The sequence below is a fragment of the Chionomys nivalis genome, chromosome 2 (genome assembly GCF_950005125.1).
Source record: "Chionomys nivalis chromosome 2, mChiNiv1.1, whole genome shotgun sequence".
Lineage (NCBI taxonomy): Eukaryota > Metazoa > Chordata > Mammalia > Rodentia > Cricetidae > Chionomys > Chionomys nivalis.
Genome location: NC_080087.1, coordinates 24957773 through 24977589, shown reverse-complemented (window position 1 = coordinate 24977589; position 19817 = coordinate 24957773). Strand labels below are relative to the sequence as shown.

General features: G+C 41.1%; 1 protein-coding gene across 4 annotated transcripts in view; it reads left to right on the top strand.

The window, feature by feature from the left end:
• The window catches only part of Phactr2 (phosphatase and actin regulator 2), a 271200-nt gene that overhangs the window by 224019 nt on the left and 27364 nt on the right, over positions 1-19817 (top strand). For all 4 annotated transcript variants that reach the window (XM_057761357.1, XM_057761356.1, XM_057761360.1 and 1 more), the window contains 3 exons: positions 5029-5231; positions 6562-6718; positions 13949-14004. In XM_057761357.1, the coding sequence (XP_057617340.1) occupies positions 5029-5231; positions 6562-6718; positions 13949-14004 (416 nt within the window). The remainder of the gene's footprint in view (positions 1-5028; positions 5232-6561; positions 6719-13948; positions 14005-19817) is intronic.

Genomic DNA, 19817 nt, shown 5'->3' with positions numbered 1-19817 from the left:
GTCAGTGCACACTCACTGAATTGTCATGTGACAGTAAGAACGTGTGAGCCAAGGTCAGCCTTTGTCAGTGACATGCTGAAGGTGAGCGGCCTTGGACGATGGAGTTCATAGAGTCTAAAGAAGGCCCAACAGTGGTCACATCATCTTAGTTTTGTTCAGAAAGATAACAAAATATAACGGTTAGAACTCGGTCTAATAAAGAACTAGGTCTTGCCCTTTATGGGCTAGTAGCCCATCATTCTCCAGCTGCCTGGAACTCATTGCTCCTTTTCTGATGTCTCTCAAAAAATCCTATAAATATGCTATTGAGGTTGAGGTAGGCAAGTTAGACCTCCCGCCCCATAGGTATGTAGGACAAACTAGCACAGTATATAATAGATGCAATTACCAATCATGCAATTATCATTTCTGTTTAGGAAAGACTCAGATCTAAAGTCGAACCTATTTCCTGATTCTCCTTTTTATCACTTGAAGGAAAATTTAGGGATGATCGATAAATATCAAACTACAAACTATTTGCCTGGCATTTTAGTAAAAGCTAGAAGAGACAGAAAATATTGAGATAAATGATATGTTATCTGTTTGTTTGGATTTTTAAAAATTTGTTTTGTTTTTTCCAAGACAGACAGGGTTTCTTTGTGTGGTCCTAGCTGTCCTGTAACTAGCTCCATAGACCTGACTGACCTCTAACTCACAGAGATCTGCCTCCCAAGTGCTGGGGTTAAAGGCATGCACCACCACCGCCCGATTTTGATAGGCTATCTTTATTGGTCTGTTTGGAGAAGCTGTCACAGACCACCTGAAAGAGGATAATTTATAATGAAAGTACATGTATTGGCTCAGAAGTCTAAATCAAACCAGCATTTAATGAAGAAGTTCTTGCTGCAGAAGATGGCAGGGCCAAGAGAGCAAGACAGCTCACCCTGTCCCAAGAGCCCTTTCTGTAATGGAGTTCCTCTCTTCATTATGGCTTTGCCCTCATGAGGCCTTACCTTTCAGTACTAGTGCATCAAAGATGAAGTTCTCAAGATTGAATTCCAAGGAACACGTCCACACCCTTAGCCTAGTGTCCTCACTGCTTCCAGCACACAGCACACCTTCCTCTTGTTGTAATGTTGCTCAGCACTTCAAACTGAACTTTTTCCTCTTTCTGGGTGTGATGGGGGGTTGTTTGTTCTGTGCTGGACAAAGCTGTAGACACCAAAGGCATAATTGTGAGCCAGGCAAGCTAGTTCCAAAGAGTTGATTTTAATCAATCAGTGTGCTCGGGATATGTGTGTTTAAGACAAGATTTCAGTTTCAGAAAGTGGATGTAGTATATGGGTCTGTTGTTCACTATGCAAAAAGAAAGGCAGCTTTGGGAGCTGTAAGTATACGGAGAGCCATTCATATCCGCTACCAACCTGACTCTCCTCAGTTCATTTCCATGGTCATTTAGGGACTGTATTAATTACGCTAAGTACCACACTTTATACTAGGACCTTAATGCCTTAGTTATCCCAGGTACATGGAGAATTTTTAAATAAAAAAATAAATGTAAGTTTTCTGTTTCCAGCGATACCACGAGTAAAGGGAATAAGCTTGGGTCTCTTTGGACATTGAGGGTGTATATCATATATTTTCCCATCAGCGAGGGTAACTCTCAGAGTTTCCTAGAAGAGCTTGTTTTCTTCTTAGTATATTTTTAATATGTAAAGAGTGACTTTATAATGCATTCCTCAGAAGTAGTTTGTGTTTGCCCTTGACTTAATGAGCCTGGAAAATGCAGTGTCTCAGATTTTCTCCCAAATTCTCCCTCTTTCAAGTGGAATTTGAGTTAGGGTTTTTGGCTCTCACTCCCTTGCTTTCCTTAGAACTTTTCCTTGGTTATATTTAGTCGCCCAATGTGTGAAAACTCTGTCATAGTATGAAAAGCCTTCTGTTTGGGATACAAATATCAAAACTTGAAATAGGGCTAGTGGTTGTATTTAAAAATGGTCACCTCTCCTCCTATCTCACAGGCTGCTGTTCAGTATGGTTTTTAAAATTCATTTACAGCTCTATCCATAACACAGGCATCTCTGTAGTGTTGGGCAGAAAAAAAATTCAACCCACTTGAGGTCATATTTAAAAATGACTTGCTGAGTCCCTGCGACAAAAATTTAGGTAATGTTCAATGTTGTCCAGTGTTCTCAGGAACCATAAGGGTGGAGGTGTGAGCTGACCAATGCAGACATGGAGCACAGTTGTTATTAACTAATTATAATAATCGCGTAATATAACCTTTAGTAAGTAGACTAGCGGTCTCAGTCTGGATCCCAGACTGCACTGGCCAGGTTGGGTGGGCTACTTACTTACAGCCTTTCTTGGACCCGTGTTGTAAATTCTCTAACCACCTTGTAGTTTTAAATAGTTATGAGCTGTGAATAACTGCTGCCGAACTCTGCACACTGCAGAATACTATACCAACAGCGAGATCAACATAATTAACACAGTCAATTAGTGACTAACTGGTTTGAGCCCCGAAGTACCTTGTTTTGCTATAAGCAGATGCTGTTATTAATTGACAAACCTTTAAACATACTGCAGTCGTCCATAGTGACAGCATCCGCAGAATAGAATAGCTTTCCGTGGCAATCGTCTAATAATCTGGACCGCGGAAAAGTTTGTCCGTAAAAAGACATCTTCACTTCTTTCCCATGGCACTTCATTCTGTGTTGTCTCCAAAAAAGTGAACACAGAATTACCATATGATTCAGCAATCTCCTTCTGTGCTTATAGTCAAGAGAATCGAAAGTGGGGAAGTAGATTTGTACACCAGAGTATGTAGAGTTAATATACAGTAACCAAAAGGCAGTAGCAGCCCAACTGGGCATCGGCTGGTAAATGAATAAACAAAGTGTGGCATATGCACACAATGTCATATCATCCAGACCCCCACAGGAAGAAATTCTGCCACTGCTAGGACGTAGGTATCCTTGACATTGCGCTAAGTGAAATACGTCAAACCAGAAGTTTGTATAATTACCTTTACATGAGCCTTCATAAAATAGTCAGCATCACAGACACAGAGAGCGCAATGTGTGGGGTTATTAGCTCATGGAGACACAGTTTCATTTTAGAGAGATGAAAAGGTTCTAGAGTTGCACGGTGATAATTATACAGCAACATGAATGTCCTTAATGACACAGAACAGTACCCTTAAAATTGTTAAGATGGGAGATTTTGGGTTATGTTGATGTCACATAATTAAAAATGAGATTTAGGGTCTAGAGAGACAGCTCGGTAGGCAAAGGATCCTAAGTCGATCCTAGCTTCCATGTAAAAGCAAGGCATAGGTGTGCACATATATAGGACCAGGGTGGGGATAGGAAGGCAGCAGTGTGACAGGCAGATCCCGGGAGCTTGCTGGCCCATCAGTCTAGCTGGGATGCTAAATTCCAGGGTCAATGAGAGATCCTATCTCAAAATTTAAGAGTGATAGAGGAAGGCATTCAAAATTAGTGAACCCCCTCCCCACACACACACACTCAAAGATTTCATATACCCTTTTGAGAACAACTTAGGATGTTGGGTTCTTTCTAAGTTAAAAAAATGTAGAGTCTTAGAAGTGCTTGGGCCTCTAATCATAGAACCAGCTTTAAATGCCTTTTGTTCTAATGAAGTTTGCCTGTGTGCAACAATCAAAACACATTCATGTGTGTTGTTGTTTGTCTTGCAGGAGGGTTGGGGTTGGTTTTTAATTTTTTTTTTTTGTCTGTGAAAACACCAAATGTGAATTCATCTATTTATATCACAAAGTATTTGGGAGGTCTTCTGTATATTACAATAATGATTACATTATTTTTGAAATTAAATATTTTTGTCATCCCATGCAACTTCATTAGTTTTTGAAGATGGGTAAGCCTTGTAGAGACCTTTACCCAACTGAACGACAAAGCACCATTGCCCCTCCCCCAGTATATTACCCTTTTAAAGCTTCCGTGTAACATTTTGCATCTTAGGCATCACTCTAGTCCTGTAAGAGGCGGTCTTGTTCATGAAGAAATGCAAGCACAGAGAGGATCAGGGATTTTTGCCTGTTGACACACTGGCTAGAAAGAAAATGGAATTTATTCTAATATTAATAAGAGATGTGTGTTCCTGTGTAACACCCTTCTGGGTGCTGGGATGCAGAACTCTCTGAAGCCTGTGTGTCAAAGGCACGGTAGGAGTCAGAAGGCAGACAAATCAGGGATGCTGAGCTCTGTGCTGGATCACCATGAGAGTAGAGGAATGAGGCAAGCACGTCAACTGAATGATCCAGGAACATCCGTGGAGGGGCTGAGGCTTTATGTTTAGACTTGAAGAGCAAACAAGACGTGTAGGCAGAGCAAAGCACCATGGAGCTGCTGGCTCATTACTGTTGTGATTGTGTGTATGCATTGTGTGTGTAGGAGGGTGTGTGTACACACGTGTGCATGTCCATGTGGAGAGCAGAGATAGGCCTCAGGTGTCTCTCCTCAGATGTCATCCAGTCTGGTACTCCCCTAGTAGGCTTCAGTGGCTGGCCAATGAGCCCCAGGAATCTGCCTGTCCCTGCCTCCCCGCACTGAGGTTGTAAGCAAGCACTACCACAGCTATATTTTTTGTCATGTGAGCTCTGGGAATTGAAAGTTCTAGTGTCCCAGCTTATGCAGTGAACACTTTTCTAAGTGAGCTGTTCCTCCAGCAGCCCTAACCCACTACTGTCTCCTCTACTGCCCCGTGATTCATGGATGAATCGGTTCACAAAGTCCAGTTTCACTCTGTTCATTTGCGGGATGTGTTAGAGAACATCTAGTAATACCTTTATGTTCTGCAAATGCAAAATCTAAAACCTCAACAATTGTAATTGTAATTACAAAAGTAATGCCCCAGAGAACGTCCATGTTAGTGATGTTGAATGACTGTCCCGTGTTGCGTTTCTCCCTTTCCCATCATGAAGGATGTTCATGCTGCTTGTGGTGTTGGTATCCATAAGGATCGCTCTGGACTTCACTTTACCCTCTGCTTTATTACCCTTCATAGTTTTGCAACCAAAGATGAGTTGGGAAAGGCTGGACCTCAATTGCTGACCCCCGGGCAGACAGGAGACTCTTCAGAATCCTTCAGTGCCCCAGAGGATGAGACACCAAGAGAGTACCAATCCAACGACTCTGACTCAGACGGACCCATCTTGTACACCGATGATGATGAGGAAGAGGATGATGATGATGACGGCAGCGGAGAAAGTAAGAATATTTTCCAGAAGTAGAGCAGCAGGTGGTGTACAGAGAGACACCTACTGCACAGTGCAAAATCTCCTTAGCCACCTCCCAACATTTTCTTCCCCTCATCTTCTTCTCTCGAATTAGAAATATATTAATCCTCGCTAAAAAGTAAAAGCAGTCTTGGAGGATAGCATAATTCCACGAGTTCAATTCCCAGTGCTGAAAAAAAAGTGCCCATCCCAAAGTTTAGTTCATGATGACAGATCTTGCCAGAAGAACATACAACATAGGTGTGCCACACCCTTGACAATGAGTTAGACTGAAGATTTGTCTTGATACAAACAATCTAAGCTTTTTAAGAACAGCGTTTTTTCTCATGAAAGACAAAGGTGCCCATCCCTCCAGGGACCTGCTCTTGAAGAAAGAGTATAGGACAGGGTGGGGCTTTCTTGGCTTGCTGGAAGTGTTAGACATTTTCACTCATTTTATACTGAGGCTTAAAGAGAGATGGGAGGGGAATGAGTCGAGAATGACAAATGCTTGGTTGGAGTTGAAAATGCTTGCTTGTCCACCGTTGCAAAGACAGGGTGCCTTCTAGAAAGGAAGGATCCTAGAGATGAATCAAAGCCGTGACTGTGTCTAATTAGATGACTGGGATGTGCTGTTAAAATGTTGTGGTTTTTAGTTTTTGTTTTTTGTTTTTAACTTAGGAGGAGCGTGACTTGGAAGAATTTCACCGTGGGGTTGGATTTATAGATGATTAGAAGTTATCAGTGTATTAATGACTCAGCAGAAATTTGTTAGATTTCCTCTCCTTAGCACCCACCTAATAGCTACTGCCTGATGGGGGCTTAAGGATGCCTGGGTGACTGAGGGTTAAAGCATTTGTGTATAGTGTAGGCTCCTTGCCAGCATGACGCCTGACTGGGGGAAAGGGGATGACAAGGATTAACTGTACAGAATAAGGAGCAAGGATAAGCTCTTGACTTGAAAAGAAAGCAAAAGCCTTGTGCAATCACCGATTTCCATGATCCACCAAATCAGCAGAATAAACCTCCTCGAGCTCCATCCAGATGATGAGGTGCTGTTTCCAAGCGTGTTCATGCTATCTTGGGTTTGTTTTTTTTGTTTTTTCCAGAACATTTTTTAAAAAAATCCTTTAGTTGTTTTTCAAAACGAATTATCTCCAACTCAAAATCCCCCCTCCAACCCTTGAACTGATTAAGCTTCCCCTCTTGCATGCAAGTAAAGAATTTGGCTCAGGTCCTGTTAAAGTTCAGCCACGTGTAACCAAAGCCCTGCCAGGTTAAAAACTGATGTACCTGTATCTCTGCCCCTTCCCAATCCTCAGGTGCTTTGGCAAGTAAGATACGCCGAAGGGACACTCTTGCCATCAAACTTGGCAATAGACCATCCAAGAAAGAACTGGAGGACAAAAACATCCTGCAGCGAACATCTGAAGAAGAAAGGCAAGAAATAAGACAGCAGATCGGGACCAAGCTGGTCAGGTACTTGCTGGTGCGCGAGTGCCGAAGTGACTGATTCTCCTCATTGTCTCAAAGTCTCCCACCTGCCTGAGGGCTTGGTGAATTCCCCAGGTTCAGGTGCACCTGGCCCATCCAGTCCTGTAAACTTGATCTCAGTTGGTCAGTTAGCCAGTAGCTTTGAGATCTCCAGAACGTAGCTCAGGGGTCAACAGACTTTTCCAAAAACTGATCCGTTACGAAGTCTTAGGTTTTGATGACCGGCTGGTCTCTGTTGCAGTTATCCAACCCGGCCATTACATAAAAGATGTTAACAACATAGAAATAAATGAACATGAAAGCTCTTCAATAAAATGTATTTACCGAAAGGGGCGGCATGGGGGAGTCTGGCGCACAGTCCACAACTTAGCCAGCCTCTCTTCTAATCCGGGGACTTACTGAGATTTGTGTGAAAACTATGAGGTTCCATCCTCTGGGCTGTGAGACTGGAGAAATACCAAGCCGCAGTGGCCTAGCTTTGTCCTGGTCAGATAAGCATAGCCCCCGTCCAGACGCAGGCCGTTAGCTTAGAATGGGTGGGTCATTGAGCATCACTCCTCACACCCCTCTGTTCTCGTGTGCTGTAGGTCTTCTGTTTTGACCACAAGTGGCTTCAAAAGTCCGTTTAACTAAGATTTTTAATAGTGTTAATTCTTGAAGGAACTGTTTTTGATGCCGGCATAAGCACCCTCGAGTGTCACTATTTTCCGCTGGTTTCTCTCACTCTGCATCCCCACCCAGGTGGATCCCGGGAGAAGGGCACCAGATCGGGATGTGAAGATGGGAGGAAGTTGTCCTTGCTTAGAAGCTGGAGCCTTTTATGATCACTGTAGGAGGGTTGTGCAGGTCTGCTAGGGAGTGTTTGCTGTTCTCCACAAGGGAGAGAATCTCCAAGGCCCTTCTCTGCTAAAAGGGAGACTTTCCGGGGCAGCAGCTGTGGCTCCTAGCTGAAGGGAAGGCTCACCTCCCTGAGAATTCCAGGAGGAGGCCTGAGGGTGTGGTGTCCTCAGCTTTTGCAACTCCCACTAAGATTCCAAAAGCAGTCCTGAGCAGTTTGCCAAGGGGCTCCTCACTGCAGTGTTTTCACCTCCGCCTTAAGCCTGAACCATTTCCTGCCTCAGGAAAGAGCTAGCAGAAGTCAGAGGAACTTCATGTCAAATTTGTCTTCTTAACAACTAAAAGCAGGGGCCTCTCTGAGGGCTGGGGAGATGAAGGGACTCTCTGAAAACTGCAGTTCCTTTAGACCAGAAGTGGGTTAGGATCACTGCTCAACTATGATGGATTTCTTTTATCCCATCTTCTCTATACCACATGCACGCGGATACGTGACAAATGTGTTTTATTATTTTATTGCTTTTGTTTATGTTTTGGTGTGAAATTTTTTAATCATAGAAAAATAATGCATATAAAATGGTAACAAAATAGGGGAAACTCCTTAAATGCAAAGAATATTAGTATAGTTTATCATAGTAAAGGATTTTTAAAAAGTGAGCCCCGTGCCAGGGTAATCGCTCACTTGATAAAGCGTTTGTTGTGCAAGCGCGAAGATCTGGGTTCCATCAGCAGCACCCAGGTAAAAATTGTATTAGCTTAAAAAAGCCTGAGACAAGCCAGAATTAAAGGTTTTTATAAATTATGCTAAATACATTAGCACCTAGAGAAAACCTAAAAGCGTTTTTTAAATGAGCAAAGTTTCCCTACTTTTTTCATACTAAATGTCTAGCCATGGTTATTTGTAATGGGGGAAAAAACTATAAATTATGGGAACAAAATACTGTTATTATTCCTAGTTATAGGCCTAGAAAATTCTGAGAAAAATAAAACAGCTATATAGTAACTTCTGCAAGCTCAAAAAAAACTAACGTTAATTCATGAGCATCAGCAGCGTGGCAATCCTGTCATCCTAGTAACACAGGCATTGGCACAGCAGAGAGCACAGCAAGTGGGAGACATGGAAGTCACAGCATTTCCAGCAGCCTTTGTCAATAGCCAACCGTTTAACAGTTGAGGCTCCAAACACGCCCTGTCCAAACAACAACGGTGGATGGAATGAGTTTAGAACGGAGAAAAAGTACACATTTGTATCAGTGAGGCATGCTCACAAGACAGGCTGATCAGATGTGCCCCTCGTGTGGCGTCTGGAGGAAAGTAGATGTGTTCTATGGAACTGGAGCCTTGAGGGTGTTTCAGTTTTACAAAAGGAAACCAGACAAATGCGACCCCTTCTGATGTGAGCTAAAGAAAGACCCAAGCTGATCCACTGAGATGTAATGAAAAATCCCTTGGTAGAACGTTTTGAAGATGCTTGAGGGTTTGTATGATGAACTCAGTAGTGAGGGAGGACTAGTCACAGTCAGAGTGTCTGGTCAAGGGTGGAGCCCAGGGGTAGAGGGATTGCTTTGCAACATAAGACCCTGGGTTTGATCCTAAGCACTGTAAATTTACAAACTAATGAATAAATGAATAAATGAGATGTGGCCTTTATTTAAAACTGAAAAAAAAAACCTAGGGTAAAAATATATCTAAAACAAGAGAGAAAACAGCCATCAGTTGATGGCACTCACAAAACAGTTCTTTTTTTTTTTTTTTTGAGACAGGGTTTCTGACGAAACAGTTCTTAAATTAAAGCGTTTACTACTTGAACTACAAGTACCCAGGAAAATTAAATATTTGCTTTTAACTTAAATTGCACACACTTATTAAACTAATGAAGCACAATTTAAAAGTAAACCCAAGTTTATGGGAAAATAGTATACATTGTTCTTGATAAGTGTTTTTGAAGCAGTTTTAGTAAAATAGTTATAAAGCTATTTCTTTGCATAATAACTCTGTTGACTGAGGTTTCTGTCCTGCCCAATCCCACAGTCGTTCAGTCTTAAATAAACACACAGAGGCCTACATTGATTATAAACTGATTGGCCTATTAGCTCAGGCTTCTTATTAACTCTTATAACTTATATTCGCCCATAAGTCTTGTCTGTGTTAGCCATGTGGCTTGGTACCTTTTTCATCAGTGAGGTCTTCTCATCTTGTTTCCTCTGTGTCTGGATGACAACTGCAGACTTACTCTTTTCTCCTCCCAAAATTCTCTTGTTCTCTTTGCCCCACCTCTACTTACTGTCTGATCACCCTACCTATACTTCCTGCCTGGCTACTGGCCAATCAACATTCATTAAAAAATAATACAAGTGACAGGGTAAAAGACTATCCTTTAAAAAGAAAACCAAGAACTCTGAATCTAATATCCTTTGTTTAGCTTTCTTTATGACTATTATCCATACAACTTGTAACCAACATTCTAAACAAAGGCAAACATCCATAATCCATATTTTGGGAATTTGGGTGTAGTTTTCCAGATTACTTCCTGCTGATTGAAAGCACTGATAAACTTACAGGGACCTAAAGAAAATTTTGAAGTATGGTCAAGTCCTGAATGGAATGTTCTGTGAGGCTTTATCATCTCAGCCAACAGTCTTGAAACTGTTCTGGATGCAGAACTCAGAAGGAAACTCAACAGAGGTCCCCTGAAATTTTGGATCATCTGGACCATCCGTTCCTATTGGAGATTTCTCAGGAGGTCTTTCTTAATCAAATCTTATTTTTCTTAATCTAGAATGAATCCATAGCCTCTCATTTCCTGTGGAAACAAAAGTAAAACCTCTTCTCCAAAGCAACATACCTTTTGACTTAAATTTTGAAGTCAAGGCATTTTCAAAATATGTATGTTGGATTAATCCAGCAAATTTTTTTTAGCATTAACCCAAGTTTATTAAACCTTACAAACCAATGATTGCCTTTTGTATTTTCCAATGCTTTTTTATTTATAGAAAAAAAAAACTCAGCAGCATTTATAATCAAATGTCTTATAGCAGCTTTTGCTCCTTCCTCAGTCATCAAACAATTTAATGACAACACAATAACATACAGGTATCCAGTCTCTCTGTGTATTTTTCATCTTTACGTGACTTTATTTTAAACTCTATTTCTTTTATTTTTATTTTAATTTTTTTGCTTTTTGAGACAGTGTTTCTCTGTGTATCTTTGGCTGTCCTGGAACTCACAGAGATCTGCCTGCCTCTGTCTCCCAAGTGCTAAGATTAAGGTGTGTGACACCACACCTTGAACTCACAGAGATCCACCTGCCTCTGCCTCCCAAGTATTGAGATTATAGGTGTGTGCCACCACACCCAACTACTCTCTTTGTTTCTTTTTTTTATTTTAAGGACTTTATCCTTTTTATTTTCTCTCCGAAGCCTACATATATTTCTAAATAAACTGTAAACCATTTAGAGGTTTTCTTTACCTGAATATATCTTTAATGTACATCTTTATTTTCCTGGCCACATGAGTCTTTGATTTGCTAAGCAATATGGCTAGAATTAAACTCATTCCCTAGTTTTCTGAGAGCCTAGCTTCATGGCAGAGGTGCTGGCTGAAGCCATGTTTATTGTCAAAACTCTGTGGAGTTTCAAGGTCCCTGACACCACCAAGATGCATGCTGTTGGCAATTCATAAACACCATTTAAGTGTTTGCTGGCAGGGCCTCTTAAAAGAGCTGCAAAGTTTCACAACTAAAGCTAAGTTAGGAAACCTCTCTTAAATGAGATGCGCTTGCTTCTAGCAAAGAGAGCAAACCCGAGAAATTGCTGCTACCAACGTTATTCATTTTTGTCCAGAATTATTTCCCAAACTGTCTCAGGTTGTAAGTGGATTTAGCTGTCCACATTGGTGCCATTTGTTGTTTCTATCCTGCCTGATCTAGCAGTCATTCAGTCCCAAATAAATACACAGAGGCCTACATTTAGCTCAGGCTTCTTATTAACTTTTATAACTTACATAACTCCATCTTGTGGAACATATGTAAGAAGGAAAGGATCTATAGTGATTCATTTGAAAGACTTTTTATGAAGATATGTATTATAAGACTATTTATAGCAATGATAAATTAACCAAGAACAAGCCAAGTAAGTAGACAAAACCAGAACACTGATAAAGAAAGGTTTTTTTTTTAAAAAAAACAACCTAGCAGTGTGGTTCCTTTCCTTAGAACATTGGTCTAGGCCGGGCGGTGGTGGTGCACGCCTTTAATCCCAGCACTTGGGAGGCAGAGGCAGGCGGATCTCTGTGAGTTCGAGACTAGCCTGGTCTACAAGAGCTAGTTCCAGAACAGGCTCCAAAACCACAGAGAAATCCTGTCTCGAGAAACAAACAAACAAACAAAAAGAACATTGGTCTAATGTCATTAGGGATTCCTTGAGGATCATGCCCAGTCTTCCACAGGAAGACCAGGAAGTGTGAGCATAGATTAGAATGGGTAGAGACATCTCCATTCCAGTTCTAACCATACATCTGGGGTACCACCTGTGTCTTTTATGAACTAGTATTCCAATGCCACCCTTAAAATATTTAATATTTTTATAAGTACATACATGATCTATAGCTTTAAATTTTTAATATAGTAGGGTTTGTTCTTAATAATATATAAATGTTAGAGTTCTTTTCAGTGAATACAGCACACCTTATGCCCCTTGCTCAAGGTTTTACCCACAGTTCAAGCTTAGATAACACAGAGTCCAATGAGATAAGAGTGGATCTTGACCCTAACATTTGCTCATGTTTTAGTTTAAGCAAGTCAGTTACTATCCCTTTCTTTGTCTGCAAACTGGGAGCCAGCCTTTACTTTGCTGAGTTGTTTGGAGGATTCCCCACACGTTAAGCATCTAGCACAAGGACTAGACATTTAAAAGTAGGAGTGAAAGGCAGCCGTGGTTATTCTTATAGTTTTCCGTGCTCTTAACGCCGAGGGCAAGAGCTGCTCAGTCTTCATACTGTTCCTTGAGGTTAAAGAACCCAGAGGCTTATACTCTTGAGGACAGACAACCTTCAAGGTCCCATTTTAATCAACTGTAGGATTCTAGAAAATAGGAAAGGAAAAGAAATCATTCCAGAGGAAGGATATTCCTTCAGTAAGAGAGAGCTAGCACACTTGAGTGTGACAATCTCTAGTACACCAGCAGTGCACACACATAGCATACAGTATAGTCGTGGCACAGAATCCAGCTGCATAGGTACTGTTGCTCCGTGAACCCTTTTGGGGACTCAGTTACTGCCTTAATTTCAAAGCAATCCCAATGAATATCTAACTTCAATGAAAATTTGAGGAGACATTTGAAAGATAACTGGTTTGTTGTGATCCTAACATTTAGAATCGGTTGTGTCTAGTAAATACATATATCTTCATCTTCACTTACACAAATGCAGCCTACATCCTGAGGCAATCTTTCACTGCAATTAACAACAAATTGATCGTGTAAACAAGACCAAGAACAAAGTTATAAAGAGTTTCTATGAGTTCCTGCTCTCATGTAAAGCAGTTAAATACTAATCCTGGCTGAGCCTGGTTTATCTCAACGGCAGGGAAGAAGGGGCCCCCGCATAGGTCAAGATAGCGTTGTATGGAATATATTCACTTGCAGCATTTCCCTTCAAACCCCGAGCAGCACAGATTGAGCAACTCATACATTGGCGTGAACTTTGCCACAGCAGCTTATTGGAGGCCCCAGTGCACTGTACATTAATTAAGTAAGCTATCAGCTAAGCTGCTGTAACATGTCAAGAATACAGGAGTTCAAGCAATGTCTGTTGATTTCTCTCTTACCAAGCAGTCTAGAGACAACTGGGCCACCCAGCATGATGGAAATTTCTCTTCTCCCCATAGTCCTAACACTCAGACTCCTTCTGCTTTGCACATTTCTTATAGCCTTGGAGAATCTTATCTGCAAGATCAAAGCTGGCTCATAATTCCATGTTCAAGTGCAGCCTGTGCTAGAAGGAAAGCAGAGACCACACACTTGTCTGTGTTGAAGAGGGGAAAGCTTATGTTGCTCATGTCCTGTTTCAAGAAGTCAGTCACATCCCGCACCGAGCTAGGGGAGCCATGATCTGTAGGCATATGCCCAGCCACAAGCCAGACGCCTCTCTTACAAGGATGAGTGGAAGAGAGGTGACAGATGGAAGTCTAAGTCGCGCTCAGTAGTCTACAAACAGGAGGGAGATGTTTATTTCATAGGCTTAAATTTTATTTTTATTTCCCAAAATATTTCCCAACAAAGTCTAACTTTGTTGGTTCACTTGTATCTTCCACCAAATGGGCCTCGTTTGTAACTCGTGGTGTGCTCATTTTGTAACCTGTAGTCTATCATTTTGTCATCCTAGGAGACTCAGCCAGAGGCCAACAACTGAAGAATTAGAGCAAAGAAACATCTTAAGACGTGAGTATATGATTCTATACTGCGATCCCTAATGTGATCTATAACAAGGTGCCCTAGAGACAACCCATCCATCAGGAGAGAAACATGATTCACAGATGACTGGAAAGGCCCGTGTATGTCATATATATTAGTAGATGTTTACGTATTTAAAAAATCATTTCTTGGTTTTCATATTTCATTTTATAGCTTTAAGCCTGATATCCCCTAAAGTGGAGTCCTGGTCATAGCAATTGTTTTTGAGAAAAATTAAATTCATCCCATGTGTTCTTTTGCCGAAATATTAAAGAAAATGCTCTAATCTACTTTCAAATAACTGCCAAAGAACGAACCCACAAAGAAATCAATCAAACATTCCTATATTGTTATGAATAATACAGTTGGTTGCTAGGTTGAGTAAAAGTTCCAATTTAAAATTATGGTAAGAGGGATTTTTCCAAGCATTTCTCTTGCCTTTGTTGTGATTTATCCTCTTCTTTCTTGAATTCTTTGTGGTTTTTTTGGAACTTAAAGAGGTCTCCATTCGTTTCCCACTTGATTTTTCCTTTCCAATTTCTGGCAGCAAAGTGTGAGGAGATCCCACTAGAACCACAGTCTGTCCTGCTGTTCTCTCAGGATGGTCCCCAGCTCCAGTGAGCTCAAAAGCAGCGCCTAGCTGTACTTCTAGATATTAGCCTAGTTCCAAAGGAGCTTTTTAGTTCATGAAATACCAAAAGACAGGAACGATCAGAACTCCGGGCAAACTATAATAGCAGTAAGCCATTGGCATGGAGACATCCTTTTCGACCAAGCTGGCCGAGTACAGTCAGCCTGCTGGATGACCCCATGTTTTCATAGGAGTTAGTTTCTTTTGTAAAAGAAAGAAAGATTTTTGTAGCATATTTATAGCAATTTTGCCATAACTGAAGCAACCTAGCAATGAACACTTACCAGTGTAAGGAGGACCAACCACACAGTCTGTGGCATCTCTCCCCTGCCATGCTTTTTTCTGGCTATTTGTGAGTCTGAGTTGACTAGAACCCACCAAAGTGGCTGCTAATATGAAGAAATGTCACTCTGAAAGACAAAAAGGTTGTAACTACAAAAGGAGGGTGAATTTTTACCTAAGCAACATCTAATGTTGACATGGAAACAAAGCCCTGAAGTTTCAAAAGTGTTTTCCATGATGGAGTTCCTGGGACATACTGAGTTAAAGTTTAAACTCAAGGGTAGACTGTGAGGGCCTGCAAGTACAGAGGGTATGTCTTCTTGGGTGTCTGATGAAATACTTGGAAACGAAGGCCTTGCAAGTTCTGGATAATCCTGTCCACTGGGACTGATGTGCCAAGCCACACAGGAGTTTAGTTATTTGAGGAACTCTTTCATGGATCCGGAAATGTATTGCATGTTGATCTTAAGTGCTGTGTTGGCTTCTGTACCCTCTGTTTTCCTGGAGGTTCTGGAAAGAGCGAAGCACCAATGTCAACTTCAGATTTGGGTCCAGCCCTGTTTTACTTCCTTCTAAGTTCATGTTGATTCTGGAAAGTGGAGGTCCATTTCCAGTCTGGAGCGGCTGATAACTGGCTCCTGATTCCCTGACATACGCCAAGGGAAGCAGGCAGAGCTGGGGCGGAGGGGGGGAGGGGTTCTTTCCACTGAGCAGCACAGGGCCTTAGCCCACAAACACTTCATTCAGCCCCCTTGCTTCTGCACTCCTCCGTACTGCCCTCTTTTTCGCTCCTATATTTTATCTCAAGCTTTTGTTCAAAGGCAGCAACAGTATCTAAATGAAGACACTAGAAAACTGTGATACAATATGATTCTTAAGGTCACATAGACCATCTCTTGGGGGCTAGGAAGCTGATTTAAAGCATAAAGTATTCAGTAGTTCTCTACTTGAAATGCACCACCCGTTTGGTAATTATGGCTAAGATAACAGTGAATACCAGTAACTATTTTGTAAGAACATGGAGCAAACTTGATGTCTTTGCATCATATCCCTTATACTCCACACTTGGTTTCTTTCCTATGTTGGTAAAACTGTTTTCTTTAACTACATTCATATTGTATAATGCATAAGCTATATAATATGTTTGAATACATATTATATTGTATAATATATCAACTACATTTATATTTTATGATTCCGTTTCAAACCAGTCCCTTAAAATACAGATCATATATAGAGGTATCTCTTCCTGCCCCTGGCTGGCCAGGAAAAGTGATCTATATGGGACACCTTTTCCATACAGGACCCGAGAAAGGATGCATTGCTCTCGAGGGCACACTGGGAGTGACAGACCAGCTGTATTTTCCATTGAGAGAGAGAAAAAAAAATATGACCCAGGTCACTGAATTCTGAATCTTTATCTTCAACAATCAATTGTGAAATTTTTTGAATCTACAAAAAACTGAAGAAATTTTACAGAGTGCACCTAGCCATGCATGTTCTACTGTTGACAACTTTATCATAGATCGTTGTGTTTTTTTAACATATATATGACATATATATGCTATTTTTCTATTTCAAAAGGTTATAGATGTATTTTTATTTGTTAAACATACCTGTCTGGGGCCAGTGAGATGGCACAGCAGGTTAAGACTCTGGTAGCAAACCTGACAATTTGAGTTTAATCTCCAGGGCCCACATGAATGTACTCCTACAGGTTTTCCTCTGATCTCTAAAGGGGTGCTGTGAATACAGGCACGCGTGCACACACACACACACAAACAGAAAATAAATAAATGTTTAAAAATAAAACAAAACAAAAATCCATCCACGTGGAAACACGTAAAGCAGCAAAAGATCAAGAAAACCACAAAGAACATGTTGGGGGAGACACAGGTCGTTTTATGCACAGCGAAGACTCAGCAGTGCACCGCTACTCCCGCTGCTGGATGTGCTCTGTTTTCTCCTCTCTCTCCTCATTCACACAAGGCTGGAGTCAAACTGGCTTGGCAGGCAGGTTTCTGCAGTGCCTGCTGCCTTGAAAGCATGGGTGTTGATGGAGCATTTACTCAGACACTTCCCTGTGGCTGTCTGAAGTGGCACCCTTCCGCTCTGACATAAGACACTGCCCCAAAGTTCTGCCCCTTCCTTCACGAAAGCCCTAAGGTCCATCCCAATGCTCCCAACAATCTACGTCACCCAGTACGGTTTCCTCTAATGCGTCAGCAAGTGAAGGAGATGTGTCCTAAACGACCCTCACGGTGAACACTTCAGTACCAGCTTCAGGACTTCCCTTTGTCAGTCCTACCACTCTGCAAAGACTCAGAGGTGACCCCAGAGCAGCCCCCTCCATCCTTCACTCTCTTTAGAAGAATCACTTCAAACATGGGAAACGCTAAAAGCCAGTTTCCTAGTGTCAGGGAAGAGTACCCAGATGGTACAGCCCTGTTTACTTAAACTTCCTCATCGGCTCTTTCTTTCTTAAACATCGCTGACTGTCACCTTGTTGTACAACATCCTTAATAGGGTGAAACTAATATTCCCTTTGAAGAAGTGACATTTTACGCAAGTAGTGAAAACCTTTGGGCTTTTTTTTTTTTTTTTTTTGTCTTTGCAAATGCCTTTAAGAAATGAAGCATGGGGATTAGCGGGGATGGAGGGGTGGCTTAGCATTGAGAGCACTTGTTGCGGAAGACCTGGGTTCAATTCCCATCACTCACGTGGCAGTTTACAGTTGTCTGAAACTTCAGTTCTAGAACATCCAATGCCCTCCTTGGACCTCTGTGGACACCAAGCACACACGTGGTGTGCAAACATAAACATGTAGGCAAAACATTCATAAAATGCAATGAATACATCGAATTTTTTTTAAGAAACTTTAAAAAAAAAGAGAAACATAGTAGACATATAGCAAGACGTGACTAAAATTATGCTTATTAAATTATTATTTCTTTTAATATTATATCATCACAGCTTTAGCCTTGTATAGCTCTGATTTTAATCACATTAACCAGAAGTTTGGAATTTGTGTAATATGTATAATAGGCAATCCACAAGATTCATTCAGCTCACATTAAGTAACCGACCCTTTGTGTATACTTTAGGGGTACAGAAAGACATATTTTTGTGAAGCCATCAGCCAAGCTTACAGTTCATTCATAATAAGAAATCTGACTTGTAACCAAATCCGTTTGATGCAGGAACACTCTCTTGTCTGAGAGTGATTTCAGTTTGTCTGTAACAACAAAGGTCATTCTCCTACACATAAATTGAAAGACGTATTTGAGAAGAAAACAGAAAGTTCGGTATGTCCAGAGAAGGAAAAAGATGTATGGAGAATATAAGCTGGTCAGTGAGCAAATGCCTATAGGCACTGCCCATATCCAAGACTAACTTTTTACTCTTGGAACCAGTGCTTAGTGGTGAAAGTCCTTTTGAAATTTTACAATAAATATATTTTGGAGTTAGAGGAATTGATTAGTCAGTAAAGTGCTTGCCACGTAAGTGTGAGGGCTTAAGTTCTATCCCCAGCACCCACTTTAAAAACTGGATGGGTTGAATGTGGTGGTGTATGCCTTTAATCCCAAGACTCTGTGAGTCTGAGGTCAGCCTGGTCTACAAGACAGGCTCCAAAGCTACAGAGAAACCCTGTCTTTAAAAACAAAAAGACAACAAACAAAAGTGTGGTGAGGTACGATTACAACCTCAATGTTGGTGGGGCAGAGATAAGTGGATTACTGGGGTTCTCTAGCCAGATTTCACAGCCTAATCAGTAAACATTGGGTCCCAGTGAAAATCACTGTCTTAAAATCCAAGGTAGGTAGAACCAGATGATGACATTCAAGGTCCTCTGATGTATACTACACATATGGGGGGCGGGGGGGTAAGGAGGAAGACAGAGAGAGATTAAAAAATAAAACTTTTGTTGGGTGGTGGTGGTACACGCCTTTAATCCCAGTACTCGGGAGGCAGAGACAGGTGGATCTCTGTGAGTTCAAGGCCAGCCAGGGCTTCTAGAGCTAGTTCCAAGACAGGCTCCAAAGCTACACAGAAACCCTGTCTCGAAAAAAAAAAAAAAATCAAAAATAAGGTAAAATAAAATAAAACCTTTCATAGAAGAGAATTTTTCTGAAGTAATACAGTCTTTCTTCACTAGACTCTTTAGAATGTAAGTATTTACGTATCTTGCTATGAAGTAAAATCAGTGCCTTACTTAATACAGACGAGAGACAGGAAACACACAAAAGCTTTCCAAATAGCGTCCCATAAATCCTGAAGGCTGCCTATTTCTTTAAAAACTGAACTCTTTTTTCAATCCCATCTGTTGGACTGCCTGAAATTGCACTACTTGATGAAGCACTAGAGAAAAAGACGACTTTGGAAAGTTAAAGTCACAAGAAAATAAATAATTTCTACCCGCAGTACAACTTGACCCCGTTCAGAACAGTGGTTTGAAAGCCAAGGCCCAAGGAATGCTTACATTTTGCTTCTATGGAAACATAGGAAGACAGATCAAATATTTTGGTTGGGTTTGAATGGAAGTCAGCAGCTCGGACGTGCATGGGATGGTTCTAATTTGTTCTTTTAATGTGCCTTGGAGTTTTCACATGAAGATCAGATCCAGAAGTAGATATTTTTTTTTTTATCTGAATTCTTGTAGTTTATGTTTCTAAGACGATGAGGTGGTCAGCAATAATATGTGCGTGGAACAAAGAATCAGGAAGCAACAAGGTTTCAAATCAGTGAAGACAGTCAACCAGTTCCCTGGAGGGGAACGATATCATTGCATGTATGCATAGCTATTCCATGCGTATGACCACTCTTTCTGCAGAATCCTTTGATAGATTTCTAGCATGATGGCTTGTATAATCAGTATATGCCAGAGCCG